We start from the raw sequence: 17,877 nt of genomic DNA, 5'->3' as shown, positions 1-17,877 counted from the left end.
TCAGGCTCTGACAATTGGCATGCGATACTCTGCAAACCTCTGCCTGAAACTGGGTTGAGTACTCACTGAAAGCCATCTCCCAGAATCCTTTCCCAGGTCCCCAGCACAACCCATGCTCCCCACCCGCCAGAACTCCCAATATCTGGAAAAGTCTCTGAGCATGCTTCTGATCATGTGCTGCATGCTTTGTATCTATGGATCTCAGTGAATCCTCGAGAGTCCTGAGAACGAGGACCACAGCTTGTTTCTCGTTCCTCCCCAGGGCCCTCCATAGGGGAGGTCCTGGGTGATCGTGGACATGAGCTGGCAGTGATGGGGTTGACCCTGACCGCTGAATGTTCAGCTCTGAGTCTGCAATGGGCTTTGAGAAGGAAACTGAGTAGTTCCACAGTATACCTCTCCTGCAAAGAAGGGTACTTGGGTACCAGAACTTGGGTGATTGCTGGCTTCCTTCAAAGTCAATACCACACATAGCATTTCTGCTGCTTTTCCAGAAGGTTCCCATTACACAGAAGCTCTGCTATAGTCTCTTCCTATATAAAATAAACAAACACTACATCCCATAGACCAACAAGGCCCATGCCAGCTCACTTTTTGGTGATGTGCTCTGGGAATCCAGCCCTGGGGTGGCTTTAACTCACAGCATCCCTCCCTTCTCTAGAGACAGGCCCACGATTGGGGGATGCATGGGGAGGGCCCAGAAATAGAAGACAGACAGAAGCCCAGGGTTCAGAAAGATCTGCAGAGTGGTCTTCACCGAGCGGAAGCCCACTGGTGGCAGCAGCCAGAGAGGACTGCATCGGACCCAGAGCTGGGCTGGCTCCTCTCCATCCTCCTGTCTGAATTATTAGTAATTCCTTAGGTTCCATGACTTTCTCCAGCATCCTTTTTAATTCCCTCTTTGTGGGATCAACCTTTTTTTTTTTTTTTAATAAACTGCAAACAAAAGAACTCTGTAGCCCCTTAGTGTCTGCTTACTTGGGCAGCACAGCACGCTCATGGTTTAGCCCTCAGCTCAGAGCTGGAACATGTATCTTACAGTCAGGTAGCTCAACTGAATGGGAAGTTGCTGGGACAGGGTTATGGTTGGCTGGTCCTTACCAGTTCTATAGAGGAAGCACGGCTACCTACCGACCCAGGCTGCTACCTACTGTCCCAGGCTCTAGAGACAAACAAAGACCTGTGGCCTTTCTTATTATGTTTTTTTTCAAATTACCTTCTTACTTGATATATATCAGACCTGCAAACACAGTGACCTGGGGCAGCACACACATGGTAAGGCCAAGGAACAGCACATCAGGCACATGGTTAGTGAGGCCTCAAGTTCAAGTCACTGTGTTTCCTTTCTCTCTCCCTGTTATTCTCTTCCTCCTACTTGCCTCTCATTCTTCAAACCCACAGCATGTATAAACTGCTATGGCCGTTGTGTTCACCTCTCCTCGGCCAGTGCTGTCACTGATACATCTGCTCACAGTTTGGAAAGCTTAGGTCAATCTCAAGCTGACCTGTAGCCAGGATGTGAAAACCGTGGTCTCAGAGCTTGGGGCCCAGCTCCTGGGTGGTACAGCTCAGAAGGGCGGCATCATCTTTCATGTTTGCTAGACAGTCTTCATAACTAATGCGATCTCTTTCACCTCACATTGCTATATGTGCCTTGCCTTGTTTCTAATAAAGTCAATTTGGGCATTATTTCCATTTCTCTATGGCCTTCCTCTGATATACAGGAAAAGACTATCTGTAGTGATGGGGGCCTGGAGGTTGGGGTGACAGTACATTTCTATTGTATGAACATTCCCTTGCTGAGGGATCAGCTCAGAACAGACTTTAGAAATGCCACAACAAAAGCCAAAGACGAGAGACATGCAATGTACAAATGTATCATTTGAGTCAGCACTTGAGTCGGACAGTTCTTACCAGATTGAAGCCAGACCCCACAATCACAGCAAATATCTGAGCACTGTAGTCTAGAGTCACGAACTTGCTGTTTTCCAGAATTGTGATAGAATTGAAAGATCAGAGGGAGCAGGCAGAAGGCAGAGGCCCCGGGCTAGACCCTATGCTATCTGCGGACCCGCAGGGACATCACATCTTTGTCCTTCAAGTCACCATCTACTTGTGAGGCTATGATGCTGAAATCCAGCTGTAAGCAGCGAACATATTTACCCAGTAGGAAAGAGAAGGAGCTGAAGATATCTGCCAGCAGTTCCATCCTGAAACCCTCTGGGGTGGAGGAGGACAGGTGAGGACTGGCAAGTGGAGGAGAGAGACAAGAGTGAGCTGCTCTCAGAACATGGAGCCGGGAGATAAGAGAGACTACAACTGGGCGTGCTACAAAAGAGGGCACTTTGCAGTGTGCTGTGACACTCTGAGTCCATCACTGCTCATGGGCTCACTTAGGTCTACAGCCATGCTCATGGTACCCCCTTAGCTAAACCTACTTCATTCTCAGCAGCTCACAATGGACCTATCCTAAAACTACAGCCAGCAGTACAAAGGGGGACGGAGTGGGCATTGCCTATCTCCCTGAGTAGGCAACCCCGACTCTACCCCACGGTTAAGAGTGTGCCCAGAGAGTGTGATGAGGATACAGGAGATCCTGGGGCATCTGCATCTCAGGGCAATGAGTCTCTGGGAGAATGATTCTAGTGCGTACTGAAGCATATGGCGTAGGCCACCTGGTCCCCACAGGCACAGCAGACACTTCATCTGCTGTCTGTTAGCCATTTTAAAGCTGCCGAGTTTCCAGTGCACGTCTTGAGAGAGCACTTCCAGCATGGTGCACTTCTGGGAGCTCACACCACAGGCATCCTCAGCTAAAGCCTGAACTCTGTGCTCCCCAGTCTTGCTACTGCCAAGCCCTCTTCAGCGGTGATGCCTCTTCCAACTCTCCCTGTACTCTAAACCTTCCCCATCCTTCCCTCCCCTGCCACTCCACCCCTCAAAGTCCTGCGCTTGTCTGGGCTACTTCTTTCACAACCTGTGACTTCCCACCGTATGAGTCTTCACATCCTGCTTCACAATATGTATTTAATATGGTTAGTAGCCTTGCCTTCAGCAGCTAGCCAGATTAAAACACAGGTTTTGGATTGGAATCCTCACCACGCTAAGCCCACACTGAGCCAAGAGGAAGAGAACAGAGTCCCATTCACAACACAGGTGAGGGAGCGGGCAGGCACAATGTTACTCACAAACGCAGACGGGAGGAAGAGGACCCCGAGCTCGTAGGAGCGTATCATCAGCTGGGTGCCGTTCTTCTCCAGTGCCCCCCAGGCAGCCTTGGACAGATTCGCACTGTGGAGACAAGGACACAGAAGGAGCTGTCTCAGTGTGGCATCTCTGTGTGGGTCAGACGTGCACAGCTGCGAGAGCACTGGTCAAAGAACACGCAGCCGCAATCATATCGATTCAGTCTCGAGCCCAACTGTGGTATTGAAAAGGAAATTTAAGGCACACTGTACTGTAATTTTCAGGATTTATCTAACTGCTAATTTGGGATAGCTTCACTCTCATATGCATGACCTCCAGGGCAGTTATTAAAATGATTATCTTTCTTACAAGTATTTTTTTCCATGTCTAAACTCCCTTTTCTTTTTATAGTTCTGGTATTGATTGCTATGGCTTCTAGGTTTTTTTTTTTTTTTTTTGGTTTTTCGAGACAAGGTTTCTCTGTGTAGCCCTGGCTGTCCTGGAACTCACTTTGTAGACCAGGCTGGCCTCAAACTCAGAAGTCCGCCTGCCTCTGCCTCCCGAGTGCTGGGATTAAAGGCGTGCGCCACCAATGCCTGGCAGCTTCTAGTTTTGTTGTACATAAAAGCATCACTTAAGACAAATCTGTGGGCTGCAGACATGGCTCAGTGGTTAAGGGTGTATGTGAGTAAGGCTCATACAGAGGTCCCAAGTGCACGGAACTCCAGATCCAGGGAATCTGATGCCCTCTTCTGGCCTCCAAGGGCACTACACTCATATGCACAAGCCCCCATGCAGACACACATATATAACTAAAAATAAATCCTAAAAAAAAAAAAAACCAAAAAACCTTTTAGAGAAAAAGCTGTTAACATTATCATACACATGTAGCCACTTTCTGTCTTCTTTAGGGGAGAAACAACTAAAGCTAATTCCTACTTTTGCTTTGAAGAGAGCAGCTCTGGGGCCACTAGCCTGGTGCTTGCAGTCAGAAAGAAATGGCTTATATAAAATCAAGTTTAATGCAGAGTTGTAGGTATGGCTTTAAAAAAAAATCCCAGCACAGTAGGAGGAAGGAGACCTGAATAGACAGACACAAAGGAAGGCCAAGATGCACGCTGGTTCTCATTTATACCTCCACCTATGCTAAGAAGCTGGCCTCACAGAAGTGGAGAGGCGCATGGCACTGGGTGGAGTTTGGGAAAGGGTGGGACTTAGGCAGGGCAGAGGAAGGCCAGACAGCTGGTATCAAAGTGAGTCCTAGAGCTCTACCCTCAGTGAGCACAGCTGCAAACAGCTTCTTATACACTTGTTTATTTAAGGCAGGCTTGAGGAAACAATTTATTATGGCTTGGCAATGACAGTGACTGTAGCTGTGGCTGCAGGACCATATGGCAGCTGAATATTGTGCTCATAGTTCTGAAGCAGAGAAAGATGAATGCTGGACCACGGGACAGTGTGACAATATTCAGGATGGGTCTTCCCTATTCAGTAAACCTTCTGGAAATATCTTTACAGAAATGCCTAGAAGTTTGTCTTCTAAATCTTGACAAGTTGACAATCAAAATTAATCATAGTGTGTGTGTAATGAGGATAGCAGGACACAGGTGCTATGAAGAGAAAAAAATGGGGGCAGGGACTAGCTGTGGAGAGGGGAGGGAGGAGAGTGGGTAACAAGGAAGAATAAATGACATTAAAAATATCTGAAAGAGCTATAGGGAAACCTATTATGTTTTAAACTTATATATATTATCTCCCCTTCCTCAGAGGCTGTACACTATCAAACAAAAATTCCAGTGCCAGTTAGGGGATATTTCCCTTCTAGCTGTTGCTCAGAAAGGTCCACCGAACCCCCAAACAATACAGGCTATTGCTTCTGTCCTTGGTTACCTCCCAGAATATGAAGGTAAAGTCTATTGCTGAAGACTCCATACACTTCAGTAGCAGGTACTCAGTTGGGGAATCCAGTCGGTACTGACCTACACTGTAGTATCTGAAGGCTATGTGAGTGCCAAGGGAAAACCATCAACACCCTAGCAGCTGTAACGACCGGGAACTTCTTACACGTTATAAAAGGGGCTACATGGCAGGAGTTGAGAAACCCGAAGAGATGAGTGTTTACAAAGATGGAAACAGTTTTTATTCTGACTTGATCACTGTACACTGTGTATGGTATTCCCGACAAATGTGTGCAACTTTAGGAAAGTTAATCAGATTAATTAGTTTAAACCTACCACATGGCCTTAAAAACAAAAAACAAAAAACCCCACAGCTCTGTTCGCCCGAGTCCTATTTCTCTTTAAAGATGAGGATGAGGAGCAGGGCTTGGCAGTACATGAATGTCACTGCCCAGCTCTGGAGGTGGGGGCTGGAGGATCAGGAGTCCAAGGCCAGCCTGGGCTACAGGAGACCTTGCTCAAAGAGCGTTTACAGATGTACCTGCCTTCTCAAGCAGTTGGAACACACTGGGGATCGGGAGCCTTTCTGTGCGGCACAAGGCCACAGAGAAACAGAGACCACAGGGACACTGCAAGATGGCTTCCTCTTAGCCTGCTCTTGTACTTGCTGTCTAGCAGAATCCCAACTATCTGCAGCCTTCAAAATTCTATCCTGAGCACTGGGAGACTTGAAAGACACTCGTAGGTTGTCTGGGTGACAAATCAACATTCCTTGAAATGTCATCTTTAATAATGTCTTACACTGTGAGTAATGCCTTGAATCACTGGCACCTGTGGTGGCCAGGATGCCTGGGAATGTATTTCCAAAATCTCACGCTGTCTGCTCTGGGTGTGGGTGGGATAGACAGGCAGGAGAAGCCACCAGTGTCTTCTATAAGGCAAAGTGATCCCCAGGGCTCATGCAGAGCTGTATGTCCCTGGAACTCAGAAGGCCTTTCCCGCTGCTCTTTCCACTCAGGCCCGCTGTCCACTGCCTCGACCCTCCAGCTCTCTCCTGCCTCCCTCTGGACCCAGCAGCCTTCTCCCCAAGCACAAGGTCCACTTCCTTGCTCTTGCTATATCTGGAGTGGTGCTTGAATATTAAAAAGGGAAGGATTACTTCATTCTTTGAGGGATACAATTCTACAGGGTAGGATTCAGATAAACTTGGGTACATTTAGGGTGGTGTGGCTGTAGACAAGGGTAGGATTCATGGTGTCTCAAGTTTTACTGTCCACTAGAAACTGCCCAAAGTACTAATACAGTAATAGTGGGGGAAAAAAGCAATCTTTGAGGGACAGAGTGTGTCAGTTAAGCTCCAGTCAAGGCTACAGAGGTAGAAGACTGCATCTAACAGATATGCCCAAGCTTCTGTCAAGAAATCTGACTCTTTGGGATCATGGAGGAGCTGGTTAACATAGCTATGTGAGCTACTGCTTTGTGAGCTGACACAGGAGCTGGGAGTGCACCGAGCAGGTAAAAGTTAGTTAGACAAAGTGAACGCAAACACGCTAGCTTTCACACGAGCATGAATTAAAGCCATGAACTGGAAAACTCAGGGCAGGTTGTGTGGCCTCTGGTATTGGGTGGGTGTCGTAGAGAAGACAGACTGCAGACCCAGAACTGGATAAACACACAGTGAGCCGCAGGAGTCAGGGGAGCTTTGGAAGACCTATGTAGGGAACCAGGTCCAGCTCCCACCTCATGTCACCAGAGTAAGCCAGCACACAGTGACATAGGAACAGACTGCGTGTTGTAAAAAGACAGCTGTCTCTCAGTCACCCTCCAAACACGCCTAAGATTCTCTCTTGGGTTCATCCTGATGAGAAATATACAGGGACAGGAATTCTGGATAATAGGATTCAGACAATCGAGGGTGCTAATGACTATACCTATATTTTTACATTGAAATCCTAACCCCCAATGTGAAGGTCTCAGGAAGTGATAAACCTACAGCCCTCGTGAGATAATGGTGACTTTGTAAGAGACCTAGGACCTGCCTTGGCCTTCTTCCACCGTGTGAAGGTATGAGGAGAAGTTATCTACAACCTTGGAAGGAGACCAGCTTCTCAGGTGTGGCAGCTCACTATTGACCATGATGCACAGTATGAGAAAACTGTATCAACTTTTGAAGAATAAACTTATACTGTCAACTCTAAGAACATCCATATGAGATCCCAGGAGACTGCATGTATGGTATCTATGGGCTAGATAAGGTACATATGGAATGGCATGTAAGGCACCTGGGAGGAAATGCAGGCAAAGGCTGGGAAAGCCAGAGCAGACGGTTTTATCCCTACTCCCGACTAAGGGATCTCTTAAGTCCTTCATCTCCTCCTCTGTTTAGGCTCTTGTCTCTGGCGTGGGTATGCGCGAGGACGGGGGTAGCCTTTGAGACCAAACACTGCCAGACCAGATTCTCCAAGCCACCCTCTGCCCATGTAGTTGGGACGCTCCCCTATCACCCACAGAGAAACATTCCTAGTTTCCATGGAGAGCCTCATACCAAGAGCGCTTATGGGAGGCTCATGATAAGTTGCTAGAAACACCTACTCTAGAGAAGGGACGCCATGAAGATGGCCTCGAGGTCACACCTTGCTCCACGAATCTTTTGGAGACCAAACACTGGTGACGGCAGTGGCTGCCATGGCCAGCACCAGCCTGAGCATCGCTGGATCAGCTGACTGGGTTCACTGTTAACTTCTTGTTAAGGATGTGTGTGTCCTTCAGGGTGACTGCTGTTACAGGGACACCTTGGCTGAAGAAGCACTTCTCTGGGTCTTAATTACTCGGCAGTCTAGGCGACAACTGCACAAAGAGAAGACATGACTTAAAAACTGAAGCTTGGGCTACCACAGTCCTGGGAATGGCAGAGGTGGGGACTGACAGTTACACAGACAACTGTCACAGTGCTGACAGTGACTGCTGAAGCTCAGACTAAGCAGCTGTAGTGAGAAGAGACGGACAGCCCTCAGCCATTGCTGCTGTCGTCTGTTCCTTAGCGCCCTTGGGAGCCCATCTTCTGCAATCACACACAGGCGGTGCGCGATGTTTTTCTTCTGCACTGGCTCTAGGCTTCTATGTACTGCCTTTAGGCTCTGTTTCCCTCTATGGACTGCAATTAAATGTCACAAAAAAGGAAAAAAAAATCTCACTGTGAAGGAAAAGACGGTCTCACGCTATAAATGATTCATGTTGTATCTTAGAACAGATAAGTTGGAATTCTGAGATTGTCAAATTTCCCTCTAAAACCTTTCCGTATGTAGATTCTCTCTCCAAGTACACAATAGCGTTCTTCTCTCGGGCCACTGAGAACACTTGCTAGATGCTATCTAGGACAACTGTGCATACTAATAGACAGAATACATCTTCAACGAGGATCGCTCTGATTAGGAGTGGTGCTCAGTTTTTTCTAATTGTGACCGTTTAATTGTGTGAAACTGTGTTTTAACATTCTGTCTTTCTTTTTTGATTATTTGAATATGAAGTGTCTCTTACCACAAAGCCTATTTCCTGGGCTCATGGTGTTACCCTGGAGGGGATAGAGACGTCAGGGGGTGAGGCTTGGCGGGAACACGTCAGTTGTTAGGGGCAGGTCCTTGGGGCATCCTGTTCCTATCTCCTCTATGTCTCTTTCTGTGCCTGGTCCACCCTGTGGTGAGCCTTCCCACATGCTCCCACCACAATGTTTGGCTTCACCATGGCCATGGAACCAGCAGGGCCAAGGACTGCAGAGTGGACTGCCTGCCACCTCTGATATGGCAAGCCAAAGCACACAACCCCTCCTGAGAGCTTTTCTCTCAGCTGTTTGTTACAGAGATGGAAAGTCTGAGTAATGCAGGCAATGTGTTTTGGTTCATTATTGCTCTAACAGATGGCCATAAGGTCCGTGCCTTCAAATAACAAATTTACTATCATGCTCCTGGTAATGAGGAGTTCCAAATGGGTCACACTGGGCTAAAATCTAGGTATTGATTGGCAGGGTGTTTAAATCCCCCCCCCCAAGGTTCTAGAGAAGAATTCTAGAGATTCCCCCAGTGTTTAGGAGATTTTTTTTTTTTTTTTTTTTTTAAAGAGAAGGTCTCACTATGTGATACTGGCTGGTCTAGAACTCACATATTCTCTGCCTCTGCCTTCTGAGTATTGGTATTAAAGGCATATGTCAGCATACCTGGCCCCCAGTATTTAAAGGCTGGTTGTCTATCTGTTCCTCCATGTTTCAGGCTAATTCCCTTCTGGTTCAGTCTCATTTGGTCAGACCCCAATACCTCAGGCATTATGGACCTATGGGCTTCATAGGTTAACATTTTTAGCCAGCTTTCTAATGTAGCCTATAGCATGTTTCCAATAAGGGCCCCAGATTGGGTCTCTCTATCCTAGAACAGAGCTCCAAATGTGTCTCTCTGCCCCAGGTTTCTCATCCTGTACTGATTCTTAGAGCCTATAGTTCTCAGAAAATATCCTTTCAAGCAAAGCCTCAAATAAATACCAGAGCCTGGCATCGGAGGCCCTCCAGAAAGGCTGGGCCCATGCTTTTCAGCAGCGTTCCCTGTTGCTGCCTTGATTCTTCTGCTTCTGACACCCCCACAGATCACAAACATCCTCTCTGTCCTTCTGCCCACACCTTAGAAGCCCGAGTCCTTTCCTCCCCCGTGAGCTCATCTCTTTCAGAAGCTGTCGGCTGCTACTCCAGCCCCCAGATCTTTCCTAACACAGAATTCTGAATTTGTCGGGAACATCGACTTGATTCAGGAAAAGGGGCTGATTCACACAGCTTAGAAGATACAACTGGTTCAGACTTGTGGTTGGAGAACCAAGATTGTAGATGGAGGACTAAAACATCTTAAGTCAAAATTTAGAGAAAAAGTCTGCAGAGCTAAACACAAACAATGCAAAGGGAGATAGAGGATTAGCAGACACAGAGCTTGAATCACGTAAACTCTGACCACAGTTAGTGCTATCCTGCCAGTCTCAGCTTCCCCAGCAGGAAATACAGTGATGCCTGCCTCGGATCACTGGTATGAGGGGTCTTCCACACGAGGTGTGTAAAGTCCCAGCACATGAATGGTACTTAACAAACGTGCTTACCACATCAATACTCTGTAAGTTTGTGGGCAGTGACTCTGACCCTTTCCTCTGGGGTGACTCAATGCTCTGGAAGCAGATTTCTCAGGCTTCCTGGTTGTAAAGCTCTGGTATAGATGGGTCTACACATCATTCACCAGGCTGCATCACTGGTGCCATAACCACAACACAAGTCCCCAAGGCAGAAACAGAGAAGTTATAAGATAGGACACACGTGGAAGTCCTCTGCTGCTCTTACAGAAAGTGATAAGGTACTCGCTACATAATAATAGCATGGTGAGGACTAAATTAAATTTGCACATGTTGGGCAATCTTGAGAAATTAGCTAAAAAAGAGGAGCACCTGTGCTTAGAAGTTCTTGTTGCTTATATGACGCAGTAACAAAGGAATTCCAGCAGAAAAGGACAAATGAAGAGAGGCACTCTTACCTGTTTCCAGTCAGACAAGTGCGAGCACAGCGCTGCAGGAACACTGCCCTCGGTGTGGACTGCTCCAAGTCCACGTTCTGACAAGTCACCCAGTAGAGTCTCATCAATCTACTTGAAGACCCCACCTTGTCCGCCCAGTCACAGGCAAACCAGGGCCCCCTAGAACAGTGTCTCATACACACAGTAAACTCCAACAGGAGGTTCTGGCATTCCATGGGCACACCACTCCTGTCTTTAAATGGAATATCTATCCTTGATCCTACAGGTGCAATTATAAGGACTTCAGAGGCTACCATATCAGCATCAAGGACTCAAAATGAATAGACTTATGGTCAAAGTTCTGTATACATGAGGACACAGTTCAGTGAGAGAGTGCTTACCTAGCAAACACAGTTTAACTCAACCAACCAACCAATCAACCAATCAACCAACCTAAAAGCAAAAGACCAAATTAGTAAGACAATTGGTGCTGGTGAGATGGCTCAGTGGGTCACGGTACTTGCCAGGAAGGCTGACAATCTGAGTGTGACCCCTGGCATCCACACGGTAGGAAAGAACTGACTCACCCCTAAGTTATCCTCTGACCACACACATGTAAAGACAAATAAATACGTGTAACAAAAAGACAACTTTACTGACTGCTCCAGACTAACAGTATGGCTCCTTTTAAAAACTGCCTTTCAAGTATTAAGGCACCATATCACAGAATGTTAACGAGTACCGGATCACAGCCAGTGTGATAACCAAACGCTGCTCAGTGGTTTGGCATCTGCCGAAACGCACCGCTGTTTTGGTAGGCCTCTGCTGGTGGGAGAGCTACAAGTATGAGAAGCTGTAAAGAGCGCATCTGGATTCGCCACCATCTGGATTCTCATTGGTTAGGATGGAGGATTGATGAAATCACCCAGGCAAAAGAGATCAGGCAACCAAGAAGCAAGGCACAGAGGAAAGAATAGAAGTTTCATTCCTTTATAGAACTATGAAATTTTGTTAGGGTGGGTCCTGGGAAATGAAATATTTTAATTATACTTTCAAAGTTTCTTCTTCTTCTTCTTCTTCTTTAAGCCAGAAGGATTCTTTGTTCACAGGAAACCTTTTAACAAACAAAGGACTGGTGTTTAAAGAAGCAGGGATTGCCTGTGCTCTTCTCCCTTTGTTTGCTGTCATGGTCTTGAAAAGGATTTTTCAGCACTTACAGGGCTCCAAAGAACACAGTGTGAACAGCACAGGCTGAGCCTGACCCCTTGAGTGGACAGAGGGAAAGAGGCAGAGAGCAGCAGGGACTATCTCTGTTGGCTGCCAAAGGTAGGCTGTTTATTTAGCCATGGAAGACCAACAGGACCAATGGCCAGCACTGGGTAAATTTACCTCTCAGACCTAACACCCTTTGACGCCCCTGGGTTTATGAAGCCTGGTACCTTGGCTTCATTTCCTTAGGTCTCATAGTGGCACAGTCCGCTGGAGCTTTACAAAGAATAGTGCCAAGAATTATTGAGAGAGATTACTAGCTTGCTACGACATCCACTGAGACAGCTTGGGGAACAGCCTTCTCGGTTGGGGCTTATAACCAGCTCAGAGCCTGACAAAGTTTGAAATCACATCATATCAGCCTGCTACCACTCTGACCCTCAGTCCTAGGCTCCACACTCCACTGTCAGGCACGGTCCCATGTTTAGAAGTCTATATCCAAAGGGCTTCCTGCCTTCACGTTCTGTTCTCCTAGTCCATCCACAGATGGACTCCCGAAAAACAGTATAATGTAGATGAAACAAAGGGCTGATCCAAGATCCAGCTCAACCATCTAGGAGATGAGCAGACTTCCCTACACTTGTTTCTACATCCAGAGAGGTTAATAGAGGCCATGGAGATCTCAGGAAGCCAGCAGTGAAATGTACCACAAATATGGCAGTTACAATAGATCTGAATACTAGACACTCTCAGTAATATTAAGGAAGCCCTGTGGATCACCTGGCTCTCTTGTTTGAAAGCCTTAAGTGATCCCTAACCAGAAAGTCTAAAATCTGTTGCTTACCTCCAAAGCTGGTCCCAACAACTTTCTAGGTTCTTCCCCACTCCTTCCTATACGATGCTCTGTGCCAGCTCATTTCCTCCCCGCCTCCATGACTCAGGACCTTCCTCTACCTAAACCATCGCTGAAGCCTATTTCATTCATCAGAGTAACAAAAGACCCGAGACAACTGACTTACAGAGAGAAACACTATTTGGCTCCCACTTCGGGGGGTCTTACTCACCACTGCTGCCCGACAGGTTTTTTGTGTGTCGTGCCTCTGTTCATGTATTCAACAAGTTGTCTACTGGGTATGTGTTCTGTGCCAGGCTTTGTTGGGGTATGATGACAAGAACTTCAGAGCTCTCCTAAAAACACCTCTGCATGCTCATTCAGTGCCTATTTTCTAGTCACATCCTGGCAGCTGACATTTCTTGAGTATTTGAAATTCCCTGGCTTCTAAACACCCAGTCTGTTCATACCAAAGTCAGCCACATCATGCAAGAGCAAATGGCACCCCAGCCTGTCATCTGGTTCTCTTGTCCGACACTGTTAAGTGTCCTATGATTGGTCAGTCTTTTACTCATGTCTTCTGTCATTTGCGAGCACACTACTAGGGGTAGCATGCTGGTTGTATAGGCCTTGGGATGGGATATTGATGGCTGATCTGTGACTACTGATCACTTGATCAGGTGCTGTGTGTGTGTGTTCAGTGTGTGCTTATACTATGGCAGTTAGGTTTGTCCATGGGGTATGGACGGACAGCAGGGAGGAGGGTTAGTGGAGACAGAGCTCACTCTCACAGGGAAACACTGCATGCAGCTTCAGGAGAGGATGTGATGAGTAGTAAGATTTGGCCACGTGTGCCCCAAATGTCCATGAGCTAAAGATTTGGGAGGTGGCCTTGTCTGAGGTCTTTAGGTAATTGGATGCAGGCCCTTGAAGGAGATTCTGAGGCTCTAGTCTCTCTGCTTCCCGCTCTGCTTCCTGGATATGCAGGGCGTGGTTTCGCTGCTCTGCGTACTCACTATTCTGATGTGCTGTTTCCCTGCAGGCCCAGTGACTGCACGGCAGCCTCACTTGCTCGGCAGAGGCCATAAGCTACAGCTACGGCGGAAAACTTTGAGGGGGCGTGGTACTGGAGGTTAAACCGAGGGTCACACATATATAAGGCACTGAACTATATCCCCACCCTTCTTTTCATTTTTTAATTTTGAGACAGGGTTTCACTACATAGCCCAGATTGGCTATGAACCTGTAATCTTCCTGCCTTAGCCCTCCTAAGTAGCTGGGATTACAGACTTGTGTCTGGTTGGGCCAGAAACTAAAATCAAGCTGGGTGGGAAGCCAGGGCACACCTGGTAGTGGGCCTGGAGGGAGATCACTGAGCTCTCGCCCAGTAGCAGCAGGAACAGAAGGGAGGGGGGAGGCTGGGCAGCTGCCGCTTCACCAGGCAAGGGGTCTGTGAGCTCTTCCCAAAGCTTCAGCCCAGCAGTGCCGTTCTCAGAGCAGAGGTCAGTGGGATGACACTGACTAGTCTCCAAGCTCCTGGGGGTAAGGGCCACACCTGTCTTATTTATCATCCATAATCAAGGTTTAAGCACAAAATATCTATGATGGATGATCTGGGCCTGAATTTCAGGTCTCTCTTTCACACTGGATCATTTGGCACATAGTATACATATGCTGTATAAGGCACAGCTAATCTATACGGGCTTTCTCTGGAGGCCAGTCCTTGGTGGGGGACTACATACAGCATTCCATCTCGAGCCAGCGGTATACCTCATGACTAGGAGTGTCAGCACACAAAGGGCCTTCAGGCCCTAGGGGACAGCCTCAAACATTTTCTCACCAGGGATAATGTTTCTGGAGGCTGGCTCACACGGGCATAAACAAAGAAATGCTGTCTTTGCTCTGCTTGTACCAGAATGCAAGAAAGCGAAGGTGGTCTGTGGCCCTGAATCATCTCTAAAGTACAAAGAGAATCACTTGCAGACTGTAGGGCTGATAACATTATTCGTAACAAAGTATGTGAGGCATACCAAAGAATCCTGGTTATCTTGGGAGCACCAGGCAACCAAGTCTACTCAATAGCATCTACAAGTGTTCTTTTGTGTGATCCAATTTGATTTCCTCCCAAAACCACAGACAAAGGAAGGGACAAAAGCCCGGTGTCTCACACTCTAAGTATCAGACAGCAGGGAGGAGAAGAACAGAACAGCACTGCAGGCAAGGAGGATGCCTTTTGTGAGTCTCCGAAAAGCCAACAGCGATTTTGTAGTCAAGCACTTGTCTCGTTTTCTCCGAGTGGCAGCACCAACATTTCTGCTCAATCTCTATCAAACAGGGCCTGTCAGTTGCTAGGCAACCATAACAGTGCTCCAGCCAGTGTTAGTAACCACCTTATTTCTTGCCTCCCACAATGCATAGCTTCCATAATTGTTCTCATCAGGTTTGCCAGCTACACTAAGGCCCAATCTCCTTAGTCAAGGTTTCTTCCTAAAGCCCAGCCTCTTGCTTACTTGATGCTGCAGTGAAAATGTGGTGACTGTATTTGTCGTCATGTACTGGTAATTTCCGTTAACAACAGGATGCTCATCGCACAAGGGATGATTTCATGGTCGGATCAAAACAGATGGAAAGAAAATCTTATTAAGACCATAAAGAACCTGCCATAGAAGCAAACAGCCAGACAAAAGAGAAAATAGCCAGCTAGTGTCAAACTAGCTATAAACTAGACTGCCAGCTTTTAAGTTTCTGAAATACAGATACTTGGTCGAAAGCACTTGTCTTCTGTTTGTTTGATTGCTTGCTTGTTTGATATAGGTTTTCTCTGTGTAGCTCTGCATGTCCTGGCACTAGTTCTGTAGATCAGGCTGGACCTGAACTCAGAGATCTACTTGCCTCTGCCTCCTGATTAAAGGCGTGCAGAAAGTACTTGTCTTGAAGTTGGGTAATTCTTATCGATTATCAAATTAGCCTCAAACTGAGGTTTTTTTTTTTTTTTTTAATGTAGTTTTAGACAAGTCTTTAAAAATGATTTGTGTGTGTGTGTATGAGTGTATGTGTGTGTTTCCAAACATGCTTGTGTGTATGTTATGCATATGCAGAAATTCATGGAAGCAAGAAGACAGTGTTGGATCCCCTAGAACTGGAGTTACTAGCAATTGTGAGCATCTGAGTCAGGTCCTGAGATTTGAGCTCTGGTCCTCTGCTAGTCCCCACAGACAAGTCTTTAAGCCACATACTGAATGTATGTTAATGTGCCATATATGCAAACTAGACAAAGACTTTAGACCTGATTTCATGAATCTAAAGAGGCCTAACAAACTAATATTAAATACATTGTATAGCTTAACGGGCAACATCCTCATAATTTTTCTATCACTATCCTCAGAACATTCTATTAAATCAGATAAAACGCCCATGCTATAAATGTGTTTTCCCCAAATGTAAACAGCAAGGCTAGTAAATGGCACCCAGTTAGGACTCTGATCTTTGCATCTTGTCTCATATTATTTCTTCAAATAATATGGTCAGGTAATATCACATTCTGAGGGTGCTAGGCTTGAACAGGGCATCGTGCTTGAAGCTACTAAGTACCCTGGCGGCTAATGGTAATGGTTTCAAGTTGGAGAGTATAGTGGCTAAGGCGCAGAAAGAGGGCTAGTGGGCACTCTGCCTATACCCTTTTATTGTGTATTCTTCACATTAACAACGTGAAGAAGGAAGTAGTTTTTAAAGGGTTCTTATTCAAATCCAGTGATATACCACACAATGGCATTTCGCATACATAAAGACATCATGTATGATGGTGACCCATAATAATATACTAGAGCCCCCAAGTCTCTATTGTCTAGTTATTATAGTCATGGTAAAGTTGATGGTGATGCTGGTCTAAATGAACCCAGTACACTGTCAGCTATATAAAGTTTCTAGTACATACAATGATAAGGTGTAGACAATTATTGACAGTAGTAACAACTGAGCACGTTACTGGTATATTTACTTACTATAGTATACTTTTACCCTTGGAGTATACTGCTCATTAAACAAATAAAAACAAACAAAGAAACCTAAAGCGATATGCTGTGTGGAACAACAGCTGTCTCATATACCTGTGTTTATCATATGATTGCCTCAACAGCCCAGGCTGACCCAGGCATGGCGGCGTGCCCCTTTAACCCTAGCTATTTATGAGGTTGAGACAAGAGGACTGATAACTTAGTAAGACTCTATCTCAGACAAATATATTTTTAAAGGTGGGGGGGGGGGCGCTGGAGAGATGGCGTAGCAGCAAAGAGCACTGGCTGCTCTTCCAGAGAACCCAGGTTGGACCTTGCACCTACATGGTGGCTCACAGCCCTCTCATTCCAGTTCCAGGAAACCCAAATGCCCTCATCTGGCCTCCAAAGGTACTGCATGCATGTGGAACACAAAACTGACATTCAGGCAAATACCCATACACATAAATTACTATTCTTTTAAAGGTGGGAGGAAGGAATGTGCAGCTTGAGTCTAAAACTCTTTGTTTTGTAGAAAACAAAAGCCTCAAGGCCTCACGTATAGCTGGGTGGGTGGGAAGCAAGAGGTCAAAAGCTATGGACAGTAAATACCACAGCAAAGCACACTTCTATAGTGATACAGATTTGTAGATTTGAAACTCAGATCTTTTGAGATCCTGATAATCTTTTACAAGACTATCATTTTTATCAGTTCTATACACAGTATTGAATATTTTGAGTCAATACTAATAGCTGTTGAGAAACACACTATTTTTATATAAGCCCAAGTTGAGTATATTAAAACTCTTGTTCTAAAAAGTTCCATGGATAAAGTGCATTTTTTTTTAAAAAAGAAAAGTTTTAGTTTTAATTGTGTGTTGTGTGGTGGGATAATTGGGAGGGAGGTTCTGGGTACATGGATGCAAACGCAAGTACCCGCAGAGTCCAGGGAGTCATTGACTCCCTGGAGCTGGGGTTACAGGTGACTATGAGCCACCCAATGTGTGTGCTTGGGTGCGCTTGGGTCCTCTGTTAGCTACTGAGCCATCTCTTTCTTCAACCCTGAATAAACCTCCTAAAAGCACATATGGATTCCAGCCAATTCAAATGAAAAAACTCACTGATGTATAACTGTCTCCCATGAACTTCTGCCCCAAACTCGGGGGGGTGGGGTGGAGGGTGGGGAGTCGCCCACAAGCTGCTCTCTGACCTCTCTCCCAATCCCTGCT

General features: G+C 46.3%; 1 protein-coding gene across 4 annotated transcripts in view; it reads right to left on the bottom strand.

Moving 5' to 3' along the window:
- Window positions 1-17,877, bottom strand: part of Tdp1 (tyrosyl-DNA phosphodiesterase 1) — a 70,709-nt gene that overhangs the window by 16,928 nt on the left and 35,904 nt on the right. For 2 of the 4 annotated variants that reach the window (XM_030246506.1, NM_001379072.1), the window contains 2 exons: window positions 3,189-3,291; window positions 2,164-2,246 (listed from right to left, as the gene is read on the bottom strand). In XM_030246506.1, coding sequence (XP_030102366.1) covers window positions 2,164-2,246; window positions 3,189-3,291 — 186 coding nt within the window. The remainder of the gene's footprint in view (window positions 1-2,163; window positions 2,247-3,188; window positions 3,292-17,877) is intronic. The other 2 variants (NM_028354.5, XM_030246507.1) reach the window with 1 other exon arrangement.

This window comes from Mus musculus, chromosome 12 (assembly GCF_000001635.26).
Source record: "Mus musculus strain C57BL/6J chromosome 12, GRCm38.p6 C57BL/6J".
In the NCBI taxonomy this organism is placed as follows: Eukaryota; Metazoa; Chordata; class Mammalia; order Rodentia; family Muridae; genus Mus; species Mus musculus.
This window is presented reverse-complemented; position numbering and strand designations above follow the sequence as displayed.